A 17,335-nucleotide genomic window follows, 5' to 3' on the forward strand; every position below is an offset into this window, starting at 1 on the left:
AAAGCCCTTATTATAGGAATAATCTATAGTTATGGGGTGAAATAATTGGGGCTCAGCTGTTCCTAGAAGCCTCTGCCAAAAAATACTGAGTGATTCATTACTGCAGCCCCTCTCTCTCAGTTGGTGCTTCTGAAAAGTTATTGATTCTCCAGAAAGTCCAGAGGACACAGATCTTCCTCTTCCATGTTCATGGAAGTGTATATAGTGCTTTACTCATAGTAAAATCAATACACACATGAATTCCCTGGAGGATGACCTGGTTATACTACCTCAATCTTAAGATTGTGTGTGAGCTCTGATCGGACATTTGTATTCTGACAAAACTCCTGCTAATGAACTATGCAGGAGAATGTCTACTTTGTGCTTTTAAAGAAGTTAAATAGATTACTAGATTGTGGTTGAGACTTGCATAGTTTTGGGCATGCCCCAAAGCAGGCAAGCAGGCAGTTGACTACAGAAGTTTACTGGTGCAAATATCAGGAATTCAGATGTTGGTTGGCACGAAGAGTATCAAAAACTTGGATAGAGATGCTTGGAAGCTGCATTTGAATGCTTTTATGTAGAGGAAAGAGAAAACCTTAAAGGTCAAAGGAAAAGTATTATTTATGTTTTACAAATGTTGAAGCAGAACAGTTGCATGAATTAGAGATTTACTCTAAGTAAATACTTAAGTGCATGTTAGGTCTGAAAAGGCTTCTTAATTCATTTAAAGTAATGAACTACACTCCTTTCCTAACTTAGTTACAAACCTGCAATAGGATAAGGAAAATATATGTGATATTTCCAGGTGAATCTAAGAATGATGTAGTACCCAAAGGACTGAACAACATAAACATGACAGCTCTCTAGAAATACTTTCAGATTGTTATGGTGCACTTCATTATCCTCAAGGAAAACTAGTTGGAGATTTGATCTTTCTCTAATGTTTCAACAAATAACTGACCTATCTGAGTTCTGATCTTCCAGATTATGCACAATTTTTAAAAATCTTTGGATAGCTGATGTGTCTGGTAGTGCATATGCAGCATGAATAATAAGGTTCACAGTGAGTGGGAGCTGGTCAGAGAGCCTGTCATTAGGTGTTTAGCTGAGACATTCAGATATTCAAGGACATTTTTAAAAGAAAGAGAAGAGGAAGTTCTGAATATGAACCAGAATCTTTGAAAAGCAGACAATTTTGCCAGTAAGCATTTAAATATAACTTGCCTTACACTGGGATTGGCAGCTAAGGGGAAAGGTCTCTCAACAATGACTCAAGCCAAATTAGACAAATACATAGTGAATGGAGTTAAATACTGGAATTTTATGTGAGTATGAAAAATGTGCATACATAATAAATGTATGTGAAAGATCAATAAGTGAAAGATCAAGCTTGTTTAGAAGAACTGGTATTTCGCTTCTATTCTGAAGGTAGTTAATGACACCATGAATATTACCTCATTCATCTTACATTTTTTAGTCATCTAGATGAGATTCTTAAAGCTACTCCTTTAGAAACAGCCTGGTGGGATTTTATAAAGCATTCTGATGCCTAATTACCATGGAAATATTTTGGATTAGGCTTCAGAAATTTTAACAAGTGTTTGTGTTTATGACTGGGTAACCAAATACAAATGCCTCAGGAAAAGGATTTAAGATTTTCTTGCAATAAACCGGAAGAACTTAGGTGCTCACTGTAAAGTTATTGGAGTTTGCTAATCAACAAGAGAATTAGTTTTTTTTTCCAGAGTGACAGATATATCTGGACACTTAGCATTTGTTGACACCGGCACCTAAATGAGGAAAAGACAGGATGCACATCAGAATCCAAGTTCAAAGTTTTGATCCATATCTTAACACCAGTTGGATATATATGTATATACTCAGATAATCCAGCCCCAAGTCACCTCTGAAAAACATGATACAATTTCTGATTTTACTTTTAGATAACTACAATTTCAGTACCTATACCATAATGTCAATGTTGCTCAAAATGGCTTGTGAATCTCCCTAAAATCTCCAGATGCCTCTCTTCTGACTGAAAAAAACCCTCCTGACTGTTGCTCTGCTTCAGGTAAACCTAGTGGGCTGGTAGGCAAATAGGTTGCAGTCTAACTCTCATCTAAGTGCTTCTGGAATTTGAAACAAAAAAGGCCTGCTCCCAAGTACATACATTTATAACATCTAATACAAACGAGGATATAAAAATCTTAGAGTTTTTGGCCTGGCAACTGGAAGTTTATAGTCCAGACTAAACATACACTCCCGTGAATGTGCTTATCCCAAGACTGCACCCCAGTGGCCTGGCTGTGCCCTGGAAAAGGAGAAATTTTTTATCTCTCCTGCTGTAGCTGTACAGGATACATACAGATATACAGCACCGGACTAACAAGAGCTCAAGACAGAACCACCTCAACAGCTCCTCTGGTCTGTCCTACCACACCTCCATACTATTCTGCAGTAGCTGAAACACAACATACCTGTCACTGCAGGATGCATGAAGCAAATTATTTTTCAGCAGACAGACTGTTAAAATCTAGGTTGACAAAAAGTCTCATTTCCCACAGAAGCATAGTGGAACAGTCCTGTATGGGAGGCAAGCAGCAAATTTCACAGGAAGAGCAAAAGGAAAGAGATTTCTTCCATTTCACCCCATCGTGTTCAAAGCAGACCTGCCTTCATGTATCACAATTCTAAAAAACCTGTCAGAGCTTTATATTTCTACCCTGCACTGACAGCCCTGCTCCACAACACACTTCAAACCAATTCTGAATGAAACAGAAAATGGTTGTGGTTCAGCACATTTGAAATGCCCTCAGCATCTGTGATTTTGTTTCCTTTGAACATGAGCAGAGTCCATTTTCCATGCTGGTTCATTCTTTGTCCTCCCCGCTGAGTCTGTTTTAAGGAAAGTTCACAGGGATTATTTTGAATGAATTTTGAACCATGGAAATAGAACTCAGTAGAAGAACAGTAGAAGGAGTTCCTCACTTTATATAAAATTTTCAACTTCTTTGGAGAAAATTTTGAACTGCTTTGAAATTTACCAAAATCCTGATTATCATGAGGGATATGTCCCCAGTTCTTTTGATCTAATGTGGCCTAAGGCAAATATAATTGTTGAGAATATCTAGGGAGAATGTAGGAATTTCCACTGGTTTTCTGCCCTTCTCATTCTAAAACACAATACAGAGAGTTGTTCCGTTTGAATTCCAGCTGGTACAGAATACCTGTCCTGTCCTTCTGGCAGTCAGATTTATCATCAGGAAAGACCATCAGGAAGGCTCATATTCTACTTTCATTACACTGAACTGAGATTTTTTGTTATTAGGTCATTTAGATCACAGAACTTAGAACATTCATGTGCGTGGGATGCATTTTTACCACAATCTCAGCAGAAAGCATTTCAGTCACACCTCCATCTTCAGAGTCCTCTCTTTGCCTGACTGCTCAACACTTAGAAAAGTGCTCATGCAGGGAGCTTCAAACATACTTTGACCATCAAGAGAGGTGTTGAAGGCACAATAAGCCCATATGATCAGTGCGACTGGAATATTAGCTTCTACTGTTCCTCTGGAAGGCATGTCACCTGGCTGAAAAAATGAGTTTATTAAATGAAAAAAAGAAGGAGGAAAATTTCTTAAAATCTCATTTAATATATTGTTTTGTTACTGAAAAAAAAGTAAAAAGCCGTTGATTGTTTCTCACATTATATATAAAAATAGGAGTTATGATTAGGTAGGGGATTTGGGTTTATTTAAATATAAGGCCCAAGACTAAATGACATTCTCTTTCTCCTCATGACTGCTGTGTGGTGAATACCCAGATAATGTAATTTAGTCCTATGCTACAGTTTCAAATATTAATGCCTTCTGTCAAAGTCATGGGAAGTAGTCCAGAAATGAAAGCCTCCTGTCTGTTCTGTCTGTATCAGGCCCACAAATGTCCTTTAAAATTGGCACATGATTGTAATTATTTCCCTGTTTCCCAAGCTACTAATTTTCCAGGGTGTGCTGTCAAAATTCCAAACACCTACTCAACTTTTTAATGTATAAAAGCTTTATGTATTTTCCTGTTTTGGAACAGCATTTAATATATTGCTAAGCATTCAATCAAGCTTCACTTTGTCTTGACTTTGAATTCAGCTGCCACTCAACGTATTTTGAAACGTATTACAATATGAGCAAGTAGTGCTGATTAGCATCAGACATTATTTCCGTCTTAATCTGGGTGATACTTTGTCATTAAGTTTTGTGATGATGCACTGGCTGTAGATAATACAGCTGATGTTCATTTGCTGGCAGTCATGTCCTGTATTGGTTTGATTAGACCTACTCTATGGCTGGTTGATGACAAAACCTCATTGATTACATGTGGTCTGCTTCTCATTTCCAGTCAAGCTTTCTGTCTTGAGACATGAATAGTTTCATTAATTAGGTGAACTAAACACGTTGACAGCCATTCAAGCTAGTCTGGGTCTGGCATAATAGTGCTGGTATTATGGATTCATTCTCGGCAGTCAATGAAAATTTGATTATTCATTTAAATGAAAGCAGAATCAAAACCTATTGGTGTTCCTTTCATTTGATTATGCTCCCAGAATATATCCAGTACAATTTCCTCCTACTTTTAGAGGCTGTTATACTTCACAGGGAATGATACTGATTATTTATTCCAGATGCTAAAATCCCTCCCACCCTGATAAAGAACTCTAAATAATTAATGACTAGCTAAAACCTAGAGCTTGGAAAAAAATCTAGATATAAGTTAAAATTCTAACAATTTATATTGAGTTTTCTATAAAGCATTCAGTTGTTTATAAAACATTAACTGTGTTAAATACTTGGAAAAACTAAAGCCAGATCTTCAGGACATTCCACTGCTGTGTTTACACTCTCAGCATTTGCCTTATCTTACACTCCTCCTAAGTATCCGGTGTCTTTTTCCCCCTCTCCAATCCTGATTACATTCTGGAGATCCATTTTCACATCTTTTTGCCAAATTAGGGATATACACATTTTTGGAAGCTACCCTTAGTCCCAAGATTAAAATCAATGGAAGAAGCCTAGCATCTATCTTATGACTGGAAATTGGCATTTCCCCTTCCCCTCCCACCTCCCCAATTATCTAACTCATGTGTCTTCTTCAAGACAACACAAGCCAGGAGTATGTTACACATGGACAAACCTGTACCAGCACTGGATATTCCTCCTGGGAAGCAGTAGGAGCTGGTCCACTCCCTGAAGGAGGACAAGCTGGGACTTGTGGGTGAACACAGTGCAGTGGACCAGGAAAACAAAAGGCTCTGCTTGACAGTCCAGGGATGATCAGACAGGGCAAAATACTGCAGCAGGTTCAGGGTCCATCCAGAAAGTCCTATCACAAACAGTAGAAGGTGGGACTATGGGCAAAGCTACCCACAGCCCAGGTTTCAAGGTTCACCCAGAATGCTGACAGGAGCTGCCCAGAATACATGGCCAGGGAGTACAGGGATGAGGCTGTTTTGGGCAGTTAGGGCATTTCAGTGTCCTCAGAACCCTGGCAGCTCCACAGAGCAAAATGAATATGGAAATAAGGGGGGGGGGGGCAGGGAATCAAGTACTATCTGGGAAAGTAGGTTCAGACAATTAAGATTCTACAAGCAGGAATGAAGTAACTGTTAGCAATTCCACTTCATTAGTATAAGCCAAGTATGAGCTTCATCTATTCTCTTTCTGCGTGACATAATGAGCTATTAAAAAAGCCTCCAAAGCAATCAGATACATACTAAAAGTAAGTTTATGAGTAACATTCAAAAGGAAGTGTCTTTACTGTCAAAGCTTAGCAGACACATATTTTGATGGGAGGCAAGGATATATTATCTATTTTGAATCATGAACTCACACCGTGCTCATTTGACATGTAAGTGTATCAAGTGCCTTTGCAGACTTTTTGACTTTCAAATTCATCATGATAGCAACACTTTCTCATGAAAGATGCAAAATTACTGGACACCCAAGTGCTACCATGGTTTAATTGATTATCTTTCTCAGCAGTTGTTTCAAAGCACTATTTATTCCCATTGTGAACACTGATCAATAAAGAATTCTTTGGACTTTTTTTCTGAGGTATTCATGGCAGCAAGACCACAGAAATGAGGAGCACTGAAAAAAGAAGCTTCACTTGTAATGGTAGAAAAGCAGACTGTATTTGAAACCCTGTGGTCACTTCTGCTGCTGCATACATTAACATGCCATGCTGCCTTCCTTCACAAAATTAGAGAGATGAATACAGAAACAGAAGAAAAAAATAAATCCATCTTTCAAATCTACTTATCCAGAAATACTTACATTCTCCTCCTTTCTTGCATAAGGTGGGGAAAAAAAAAAAGGGATTTTACAAAGTAATTGTAGTTGCTTTTGATTGTCTCCACTGTTCCTGTCAGTCCTGAATATCCATTGATCACAACCATGTAGAAATCAGAACTCAATATAGAGATAACTGCTCTGTAAGGTCTAATAGTTCATCAGCCTTCAGTCCTACAAAAGGAACAGTGGAAGTGCAAATCCTCAACCCCCTGGCATCCCAAAAGATCCCTCTAAAGGATCAGTCATTTATTGGTTTTTTTAGTACAAGGAGTAAAACACTCCACACTATGTTTGTCAGATTACCCTTGTGCACAGCAGTAAGCAGAAAGTCCTCAGACAAAGTGCAGAAGTGGTGAATATTCCAGAACTTTGTGGAACAGTGATGGCACCACAGGGCCAAAAAAGCAATTTCCATGCCTGTGTCTCTTTCAGCCTTCACAAAGTACAGCTGCCCAAAGCCATGGGCTACTGCTCATGCAGGGTTCAGTTTTCCAATGGTTATAAAGATATATTTCAATTACTAGCAATGAGTCTAGGTTGGACCTGGGTTTGCAGAAGAGATTCTTATTATAAATGTTTATTTCTAGAAATTTAATTTCTGTTCTGCTGCAGCAGAATTCCTAGGCAGGGACACAGAAAGGGCTAAAAGCTCTCAACCCCCTCCCTCCCAACTTACTTCTTACATACAAATAAAGAGGTTTCCAGTGGCCACATTATGAATGGTTTTATTGCTCTCTGACATTTTGTAATACATTGTTACCATTCCAGTCTTTACTATGTAACTAAAAAAATAAACCATAGATCTAAAAGTACACAGTGTTAGTTTTATCCAGAATCCATAATAGCAACTGATTCAAAGTATGCTACAGAGGCACTTTACAAAATAAAGGAAAAAGTAATTTAAATCCATGTTCCAAGGACTTTAATTCCAAAAGTTACTTCCAACAAACTCAACTACCCACAGAACTGCTAGCTTGATTGTTTTCAAACAAAAGCTGACTGAAACATTCTGTGTATGGCTTTACTTACGCATACTATTTCAAAGCAGTCTCTTATAATATTTCAAATGGTCTCTTGTGCTTAATGAGATGTTACAAAATATATTCATAATTTGAAAAATGTGTGCAATACTCAATGCAGAAATTAGGTTCATTTTAAAAGTGTAACACAAGTATAACCAAATACATACACTATATACAGGGTGTAAAGAAGTTAATAAGGCTGCTTAGATTTTTAAATCTGGCATATGGTACTGCAGATAGGACACACATACAGAAGATGTTGTGGGTATTCCCATGGAAGTCCAAATCTAAGTACTTGCAGAAATGTCCCAACTACTTTGAGCACTCTATTGGACTTTCAAACTGAAGTAGAAGTTATTTCTAAAGTAGACTTCTAGCATGGAGATCTATATTTTTAGAGAAGAACATAAAAAAAAAAAAAAAAAGCTTTACTAGCCTCTGGACAATCTGAAATTTCTCACTAGTGTTAACATCTGCATGACTGTGCGTGCTGTATCTTCATTTATACATACATAACGAGAAAACATATACCCACATCTAGCAGGAAAAGGGAAACATTCATAATAATAAAATTTCTTTAGGAAAACTTGGTTGATATATACAGTATATAAAAAAACCCCTACACAATTGTCAGCATACAAAAATATGAGTCCAATATCTTTTTATATTTCAAAACCTAATGACAAAAAATCCAGGTATCCTGAGTCAGGTATGTACTGCACATCTAATTTACCAATGCCAGAGTACTGTTGGAGTACAATTAGAAAAGCACTAACTGCATTTATCAAGTACAGAGATAAAATACATAAGGCAATGCATTATCTTTTCATACTGTTAAACACAAATGGCACAAAATATGCGGAAAATGCTGGAAGACATATCCATGAAGGAGCTGTAAAGTAAAGAGTACGGAACAATATGTAGAAATATACAACAGTTACTGATTTTCTCCTTTAAATGAAATGAAAGACACTTTCCTTTTTTGAGCATCATGCTTAACCATGATGTGTATACTCACATTCAGGCAATTGTCTTAAATACATATACATATATATACACACACACACACTACATCTGACAATCAATTAATAAAACATGTTTGCTTGTGAATTTCTCTGGCTAAAAAGAGATCAATAAAAGTGGTTAACTTTTTTCCATTAAAGGAGTCTAACAAATGAAATTAGTATGACTACTGTAAATCCTTGTTGACTGAAGTTTAATTGTCTTGGCTCTAAACCAGCAGAAGAGGAGTTCTGACCACTACTGACTGCATTAAAATAAACAAATACAAACCAATCCAAAACACCTGATGCATTTGCTAAAACCCAGTGAAATCTACCCAAAAAGCCATTATGGATTCCAACTGTCTCAGTAGACATGAAATTGGTTGGTTGCTTCAGCTGACAGCAGGAATATTTGCTTTAAAATGGATCTCTTAACACAAAGTTTGACATTGAACAACTGGACTATATACATTTTTATATTTATTTACATTTACAATCTACAAGGAAAATAGCTATTAAAAACAACTAATTTTGGGAACTAGAGTGAATCAACGGCCATTTCAGACTAAAGACCGTTTAACATCCTATTATTCATACATGAAGGTTACAAAGACAGGCCAAACATCCTCTGCTCTACTTAAAATCTATGTTTTCTCCAAGCATGGATGCTATGGCAACTCATGGCAACTCAGCTGTTCCTGGGCCTGTAACCCTCCCTTCCCAGGCTAGCATTGAAACATGGCAGTATTTGATAATGTATGCCTCTAGATCCTTGAATTTATTCCCAGAAGAATTACACTTTCCTTGGGGGAAAAAGTAAAAAATGCATACAGAATGCTTTCCCTAAACCAGTACAACACATTGTTGCAAAAAAAAAAAAAAAAAAAAAAAAAAAAAGGCTACATAACCCGTCTCTGTCAAAGATTTAAGAAGCTATAGGTGATAAAATTCTTGTAAATCATCACTCTTGGTCATCTCTTCTTGTCACCTGTGAGTTTAAAAATTTAAAAGAGGATAAACATACTGTGATGAGAATGGGTATTTTTTTTACTCTGCAAGTGCATCTTGTATAAGGAATAAATACGTCCTATACATACACCAAACAAGATAAACAGCTTTAACAATGAACATATGTAAATTTATATTTTAAGAATGGACAATAAAGTCCATTTAATGTTATTAGAAGTCAATAGAATGATAGAATGTGCAGTGTGTCTGAAAGCAGAGGGACAAGAAAAGCAATCTGAATACTACACAATGCTTCATGCAGTCCATTGAAGAACATTTTGATAAATCAGGTCCCCACTTTTTAAAAGATAGTAAGGGGGCCATTTAGGCCACTTTCCCTCTGAAAATAGGTTGGACTTGATCTATAAGTTAGAGTCAAGGATCCCAGAGATCTTTTCCAACCTAATTGATTCTGTGTGTTGCTGTGGAATCATATTTTTATGTGTTATCTGTAATCCCAGAAAACCAGGACTTAAGTTTCTCAGCTTCTTTGATACCAGGCTAAACAGACACTTTACTTTGCAGTATGGGTCACCAATAAAGCTCATAATGTTTAATAGGTTTTTGAAAACTGTATCTAGAGTGGGAAAAAAAGAATAAAGGACCAAAAGCTAGATATAAATTGACCAAAATAAGAGGTCAAGATTTCTGATGCACACTCACTAAACAACAGCTAAAAATTTTTGTCCAGTGACTGGCTTATAATTATTTGTCCCTTACAAATGTATATTATCCCATGATTTCAACAACAAAAAAAAGAAACAGGGAATTATCATATTAGACAGGGAGAATATTTTGGAGCATTTGCACTCCTACCATTTTCAATGCTATATAAAAAAAAGTAATTGCTAGTTACAAAAATGCATGCACATGCAACAGATTTTGTCCTCTAGGTTATTTTATTGTATACAGGCGCAGCAGCTCCATGCAGCCAACAGCTGACTTCCCTCACAGTAAATCAAACCTCATGTGGGGAAACCTCACAGGAAGATGTGAGCTCAGAGCTGGGCTGACAGCAGCACGCCCTTGGCTTGGGGTGCTCATGGCTCCTCTGGACTTCTGATGTCTGAACAAGAAGAAACTGAAATTACTGCTGCTTTTGCCTGGAGCAGGAATTACTACAGCCAATACTGCTGCTCTGAATGAAACACATCTGAAAGTATGAGATGCTGACTAGAACAGCAATTAAAGAAAACATAACTCTTTCTGAGGTCATGCTAGACAAAAGCCTTTAAAAGGAATTTATTTTTTGTTTATTTTGATTTTACTTTTGTGTATTAAGTATTTTAATAAAAAAGATCATGGTTCAATAGCTTCCAGTAACTCTGGAAGAGAGTAAACCTTAAAGCACAAAGGTGAAGTTGTTACTGGAGTGTTCATTACTGCATGCCTTTGTCATATTTTAAGGCAAACATTCTCTTTTTATGGTAGGACCAGTAATTGATATGACTACATAAATGTATACATGTTGAAATGTACATATACGCACAGACATGTATATCTATGAATATATAAAAATATTTATTTTCTTTGCAAAGTTAAGGTCTGTGTAAAAACATTTAGAATACTGAAAAAGGTAGGAGCTCTAATTCCTCCTTTGGAGAAAAGTAACAAATTCCCTAAATATCCTCAGAAACCCCCACTCTCTTGAAGAGGACAATTCCTTTTAAATTCTCACTTATTTCATTGTAGATTGATAGATTCATAAATATTTAGCTCATATGCAAAAATTATGTTGTGAGGTTTGATTTTGCTACAGCATAACTACAGGCTGCTGTGGTACAAAAAATAAATTTTATTCGGACAGCATGTGTCTTGCTCTAATGGAATACATAGCTACTGCTACAAGTAGAACTATTTCAGAATACAGTTTTTGTTTTAATGTGCTCATATATAAATCCTCATTTGGGGGCATTTGAAAATGAGAATTCTTAGGCCAAAAGAACAGCCAAATGCAGATAAATTCTCCCTGGGCTCTCTAAATAGTTAGTACAATTCAAAATAAATCCATAACAATTACCACTCCAAAGAACTGAGATGCTATACAAAACAATTCTGACAAAACATGGAAAATGGTAGCATAAAACATCAAAATCCCAAACTATGCTTGAACTTGAACCAGTCATTTCCAGTTTGGCAATACTGACTCATCTCTGCCTTATGTAGATTTGTTAGTGTAGTACTCTAGAAGAAAATACAGAACTCTGGAAAACTCTGAAGTGCAGAGATGCAATCATGTAAAACATCTATTAGAGTCTGAAACTCAGCCTAACAATGGACGAAGATCAGACTCATCCTTCTCCATTGTAATGGCAGATGCAAAAGGGCAGAACTTTAGTTTATGTGGCACACCATCAGGCACTCCTAACGCCACGCAGGCCCTCCCTCCAAAGCAGTGTGACAAGCACTGCTTCAGACACAGCTGACTTTACTGATTACAAGCACACACCCACAGCAGCTGCCTGCAGCCATTAAACTCCATTCTGAAATGAGCGTTCCACCTTTAAACCTCACATTACATTCCTGAAACAGTAACTTTAACATTCCAAGAATTTATGATGGTGACAGGAAAGAAAGCTTTCTCAAGTGCAAAGGGTCCCATATGAAGTGCATGCTCATTATCAAGCCTAGTTTATCTAGGCTTCCACAAGATCACATTGTGCATAGTGTACAAGCGAAGACATTCCCTCTGACCAATACTTTTTTCCAAGCTGCTGGCTATACCTATCATGTGGCTGAACAAGACACATCAAATTAATCTGATTCCAGTGTTAAATTCCCAAGGAAGAGTACTGTCCTATGAGTGTAAGGCTGGAGTGCACAGATTTCAGAAATGCTTTTGGGAAGACCTCTTTCAATGCCAGTAGGTAATATTTAGGGTATTTCTTCCTATGTCCTGAGTAAAAGATTTTTTTTTTCTTATTTATCAAAGCTGCAGGGACATACTGCTATAGTGCATTTGGATTTTTGTCATATAATCCCAGTATCCTAAAGGCCATTACTGGGTTGTTTTCTGGAGCAGATCTCATTCTTCTCCAACAGGTGGTGGTGGCTGGCACAGCTTGTATAATCTGACAATGACAAACAAACAAAGCAATTATTATTCTGAGAACTTGGTCATTCTTAAAATGAGTAGATTTAAGGAACACAAACTAAAGCTACATCTTTCTGCACTGCAAAACAAAAGGTATGAATTCAGTTTTACCACCAAGGTAAAACTAATAAAATCTTCTTAGTTTACATTGAAAGTGGAATCATTAAAATGCATATCTGTAAGCAGTCTTATAAACACAAATCAATACAGAAAATTTTCATGTTTCTGCACTGAAGATGCCTTCATTAATCCTAGTAGCAATTGTTGCCCTGGATTTCTCAACTGGAAGAGCTGCTTGGTGAATGTAATTGCCTCCATTTCTGTTTTGTCTTGGCCCAGTCAAAGCTCTCTAAAAATATTTCCCTGAAGACCTGGTGCTGTTTGAAGCACCTGAGACAGGTGTCAGACATGTGACACTAGCATGCAGATTTTAAATTCTCTCTCCCTCTGCTTCTTCATGGATGAACTCAACAGCAGTAAGATTTGGTTCAAATTATTACCCCAGTACAGATTGGAATAGCCACTGCTTTTATAAAGGTTTTTGGACTTGTATTAACCCCTTTTGAAAGGACTTGGTTATTAACAGGTGTTTGAAACTTTACCCTAACAACAGAAATACTGAAAATAAAAGGCAATCATTCTGACCTCACACCCTTGTTCTGTACTCCTGTCCAGCATACAGTATCTCCTCTGAAACCATAGCAATTAGAACCAGCCATAGACATGATCTCATTTGGAGATTACACAGATTCCTCTGGGAAAATGTATCATCAGAGGAATAACAAAGAGAAATCTCCACCATAATGTGTTCTGAAGATCATTGGACTCTTCCACGTAATCATATGGCAGATTCAGAAACAATCATTTAAGGTCACTTTGTGCAGATACCAAAAGATCTGTTGGGAGCTATATATAAGGCAATACACATACATCTCGGACTTTTATACTGATGAGAGGATAAGGTGTGATCTTTCCACAGACAAGGATGCAGAGAAGAATAAACAGGGGTTGAATGATTTGATTCTGCTGGCATAATAAAGCAGTAATATTCAAAGCTGGCAGATGACAGATAAAATTACAGTCAGAATCTCATCTAGAGTAATTGCAGTGGGGTTAATACTTGATGATATTTTAGCAGTATTTAATTTCTATGGAACAAAGCGCAGAAAATTTCAGCCCCAAGTACTAGGGTATGTGTATTCTTCAGGTTAGAGCAGTAATCACTAAGATTGTCTTTAGAGCATGTGATATAAAGGAACTGTGAAGCAAACTAATGATAAGGCTGCATAAATCTCTAAGGATTTGAAGTTGCTGAAGATGCTATAGAGCAGAAATAGCCTGTTCTGGGTCAATATATATGAACAACTATTTGAGCTGAGAAAACAGAAACAATGGCCGCTGCAGACGAGAGAACCCTGTCAAGTGATGTTAATTGAAACCAAATATAAAATTGTTTTCAAAGCAGAGAACTGAGAAGCCCTAGTATTGTTTAGCTATACATCAAAAGCACCCTGATGACAATTCTGACTTGTGCATCTAATGCCCTGACCACAGAGGTCTGGGATATTCCTGTGACATTGCTATTGTTGGGCACTGGCAAGCATGCCAGGTACGTGTGTCTAGTCTATGTTCTCATCATTCTTCTTCAGCATTTCAGTGCCACATTGTGGAAGTTTCAGCTGGAAAGAGGCAGTCTTTTTTCCACAGATGCAATGCTAAAAATCTTATTGCTATGTTTCAATTTTTGAGAACTTAGATTTTTCCTTTATCACAAAAAATCTGAATCTAGATAATCATTCTGGCACGTTGGGATGGGAAAAGTTTGGGTTGCAAGAATTCTTTGGCTGTCTCCAGAATTATGTCATTAAGGAGTTCATTTATGGCCCAAATCATAGTGTTCAAAATATGAAAAGTCTTCACCCACTAATGCTTTAATTGCTTTTAATGTAACAAACTGCTACTTTATTGCCATGGATTCCCACAAGGCAAGACAGCTGATCGGGGATCTTAGGTCCTGGACTGCCTCTAAGCTAATCAAATTCACAGTCATCTCTATCAGGTTTATCTAGTTCCCTGTTTCCTTACTGAAATTTAAACACCACAGGGAATCTGTTTTGTATTTCACATATATGTCTAGCTCATTCAATGTGTTCACATTAGTCAACAAAAACATTATGTTTAAATCAGTAAAACCCAGTTTAAATTAGTTGTGGATTATTCAAACCATTTTAAGATCAAATTAAGAATTGTTTGGTTATTTTTATTTAGAAGTATGGTGCTTTTAAAGAAATATTTCCAGCACCTGCAATCCATCACAACATTAAAAAGCTGGATAAATATAGAATAACCCATTTTTCATTGTAATGCATGCTTCAGAAAGAGACAAAGAAAGACTACATTATCCCCAAGTGCAACTAGAACATGATTTTGCTGAGATACTGCAGTACAGTGTTTCATTAAAATTGGGTTATGGATCTAGTTAAGAGTATTTACCCAAACCCACTAAATATTAGAAGTGATGAAGGACTTACTCCAGCGTTTCCATAATTAACATGAACTAAGATTCATTTTTCAAAAATGGGCATGTTTTGAAGTGCTACATAGCCTGAACTTCTGCAGCTAATCACTTGAAGTAAAATTGTATAGCTAATAATGCAACTGGATTTTATGTACATTAAGAGCCAAATCTTACCATCTAGAGCAAAATATAGTCAATGTTTACTGTTAGCTTTTGAGCAGCTAGGACTGAATTTGGGACAAAGTAGACAAAACCATGGTCTAGGACACAAAGAATCGGTTACCTTGGCACAGACTGTGGCGTTCGATCCCTCACTCCTAAATTCTTGGCTGTGTTTTGTACTCTCGCACCCTGTGGAAGAAGAACAACAATTTTACTTCATTTATCCCACAATAAATTAGGAAATTTTCTGAGCTTTGTAGATGAACATAACTATTGATTATAATTAATTAACACATATGTTTCATCTCCAAAAACAACTAGTACCTTCTAAGGTGAGGAAAAAGTTAAAGCAATAAAGAAACAAAAACCTTGCCACTTGTCACCAAATAAACGCACACATATAGATCTTACTAATTTAGAAGAGAATCATTAAAAAAAATTAACATTTAAGGTTTAAAACAATCCAAACACATCTTGTTTCAATTTGTTTGATTTTTGTCACTATTCCGTGTAGAAGTTATAGATAAAGTTCTTTTCTGACATGTCACTTATTTCCTATGAACTTTTGAACAAACAAATAATACAGATTATTTTCTATGAAAACACTAAATGAAACTAACAAAGAATGGCCTAAACTCAGGCACTAAATAAGGATTAGAAAAATGCAGGTCCTCATCTTCCTTAATCAGAGAATCTCAAAAACAAACCCCAGACAAATAGGCAGGAACCTCCTGAGACTGATTAGTCTAAAATCCCCACCTAAAACAAAAGACAAGGACAAAAGAAAAGTTGGTCTCTCTCTACCTCAATTGATCCTTTCAAAAACAATAATGAAAGCACTTTTGTCTCACTGACTCATCTAGTAAGGAGGAAATGGATAAAACATGCACAATATTTATATACCATGAACTGCTGTGTGAAAAAGACCCTCTTCTGCAAACTTAGTTAAATTTCTTTTTGAATGATTAGGACTAGCTCTTAAATTGTAGTTTTATTGATGTAAAGTAGTCACAAAAAACAAATATCTGTTAGACTTACTATGTTTTCTATAATTTTAAAGGAGATGGAAACTACTTGTTCTATCAATAATAAATATACTGAATCTCCATTTCATTTCTCCTGTACTATGTAAAATCAGGACAAACTAACAGACAATAAAAATTCAGAATTCAGAATTCTTACTATGTAATCTTAAATTGATGTGAAGCATCAAAGATAATTTATATTTCTAACAGAGCTGCAGTGCCAGGTGCACATGATGTAAAATAATAATTTATTCCAGTCACAGAGTAAGACTAGACCTTTCATTTGACTGAAATCAGGTACACAGGTAATTGACATGGTATTGATTTACTGTCATGGGCTGAAAAGTATATGAAAAAGGATAGCTGTTTACACACAGACAGGCTCTCAGATTGTATGTAAATCAACATGTGCCACAAAAACATACTGTGTCCTTACATTTCTTTGAGGCAAAGAAAGGGTGATAAAAGATAGAAAAATAACTAGAATACATATAAAAATTAAGGCAGAATAAAAAATTATTTTACTATAGCTGCATCTATCTCAGTAAGATTGTCTCCAACAACTGCAAAGGCAAATAACTATAGACCATGACAAACATGTCTTTCCCCAGAAACTCCTCCAGAATTCAGTCATTAGTCATTCAATACTTCCTCTCTTCATCAACAAGTATGTGTTTAATTAACTTTAGTGATTCTCTTCTCTTCTTTCCCATCTCATCTTGTACTCAGTAATAAATACACATCACTAACCTTGTGAAAGATCCACCTCTTTTGTACAATAACTTGCTATATCAAGAATCAGGGAATGGTTGGGTTGCAAAAATTTTAAGGGGTCATCTAGTCTCAACCTCCCACCATGGAGGAGGACACCTTGCACTAGACCAGAATGCTCAAAGCCCCATTTATCCTGTCCCCAAATATTTCCAGGGATGGGGCATCTATGGCTTCTCTGGGTAATGTGTTCCAGTACCTCACCACACTCACAGTAAAGACTTTTTTATAAACCTAACATCTAAAATTTATTCTAAAATACTCAATCTAAGCCCACTGTCACTTTGAAGCCATTACCCCTTCCCTTTCACTACATGCCCTTGTAAAAAGTCCCTCTCCAGTTTACCACTCTTTTAATTTGGTTTAAACCTGACAGTTCCATTTTATGTGTTTAGTTCTGCACTG

The 17,335-nt window shown here is 36.5% G+C and overlaps 1 protein-coding gene across 1 annotated transcript in view; it reads right to left on the reverse strand.

Annotated features, from left to right (window-relative positions):
- Positions 1 to 7,035: 7,035 nt before the first annotated feature.
- Positions 7,036 to 17,335, reverse strand: part of PREX2 (phosphatidylinositol-3,4,5-trisphosphate dependent Rac exchange factor 2) — a gene marked incomplete at its 5' end in the record, with an annotated part of 167,792 nt that continues 157,492 nt past the window's right edge. Inside the window, 2 exons of the mRNA XM_084203160.1 lie at positions 7,036 to 12,431; positions 15,256 to 15,323. Coding sequence (XP_084059286.1) covers positions 12,386 to 12,431; positions 15,256 to 15,323 — 114 coding nt within the window. The 3' untranslated portion in view covers positions 7,036 to 12,385. The remainder of the gene's footprint in view (positions 12,432 to 15,255; positions 15,324 to 17,335) is intronic.

Source organism: Fringilla coelebs (assembly GCF_963513975.1).
Source record: "Fringilla coelebs genome assembly, chromosome: 1".
Taxonomy (NCBI): domain Eukaryota; kingdom Metazoa; phylum Chordata; class Aves; order Passeriformes; family Fringillidae; genus Fringilla; species Fringilla coelebs.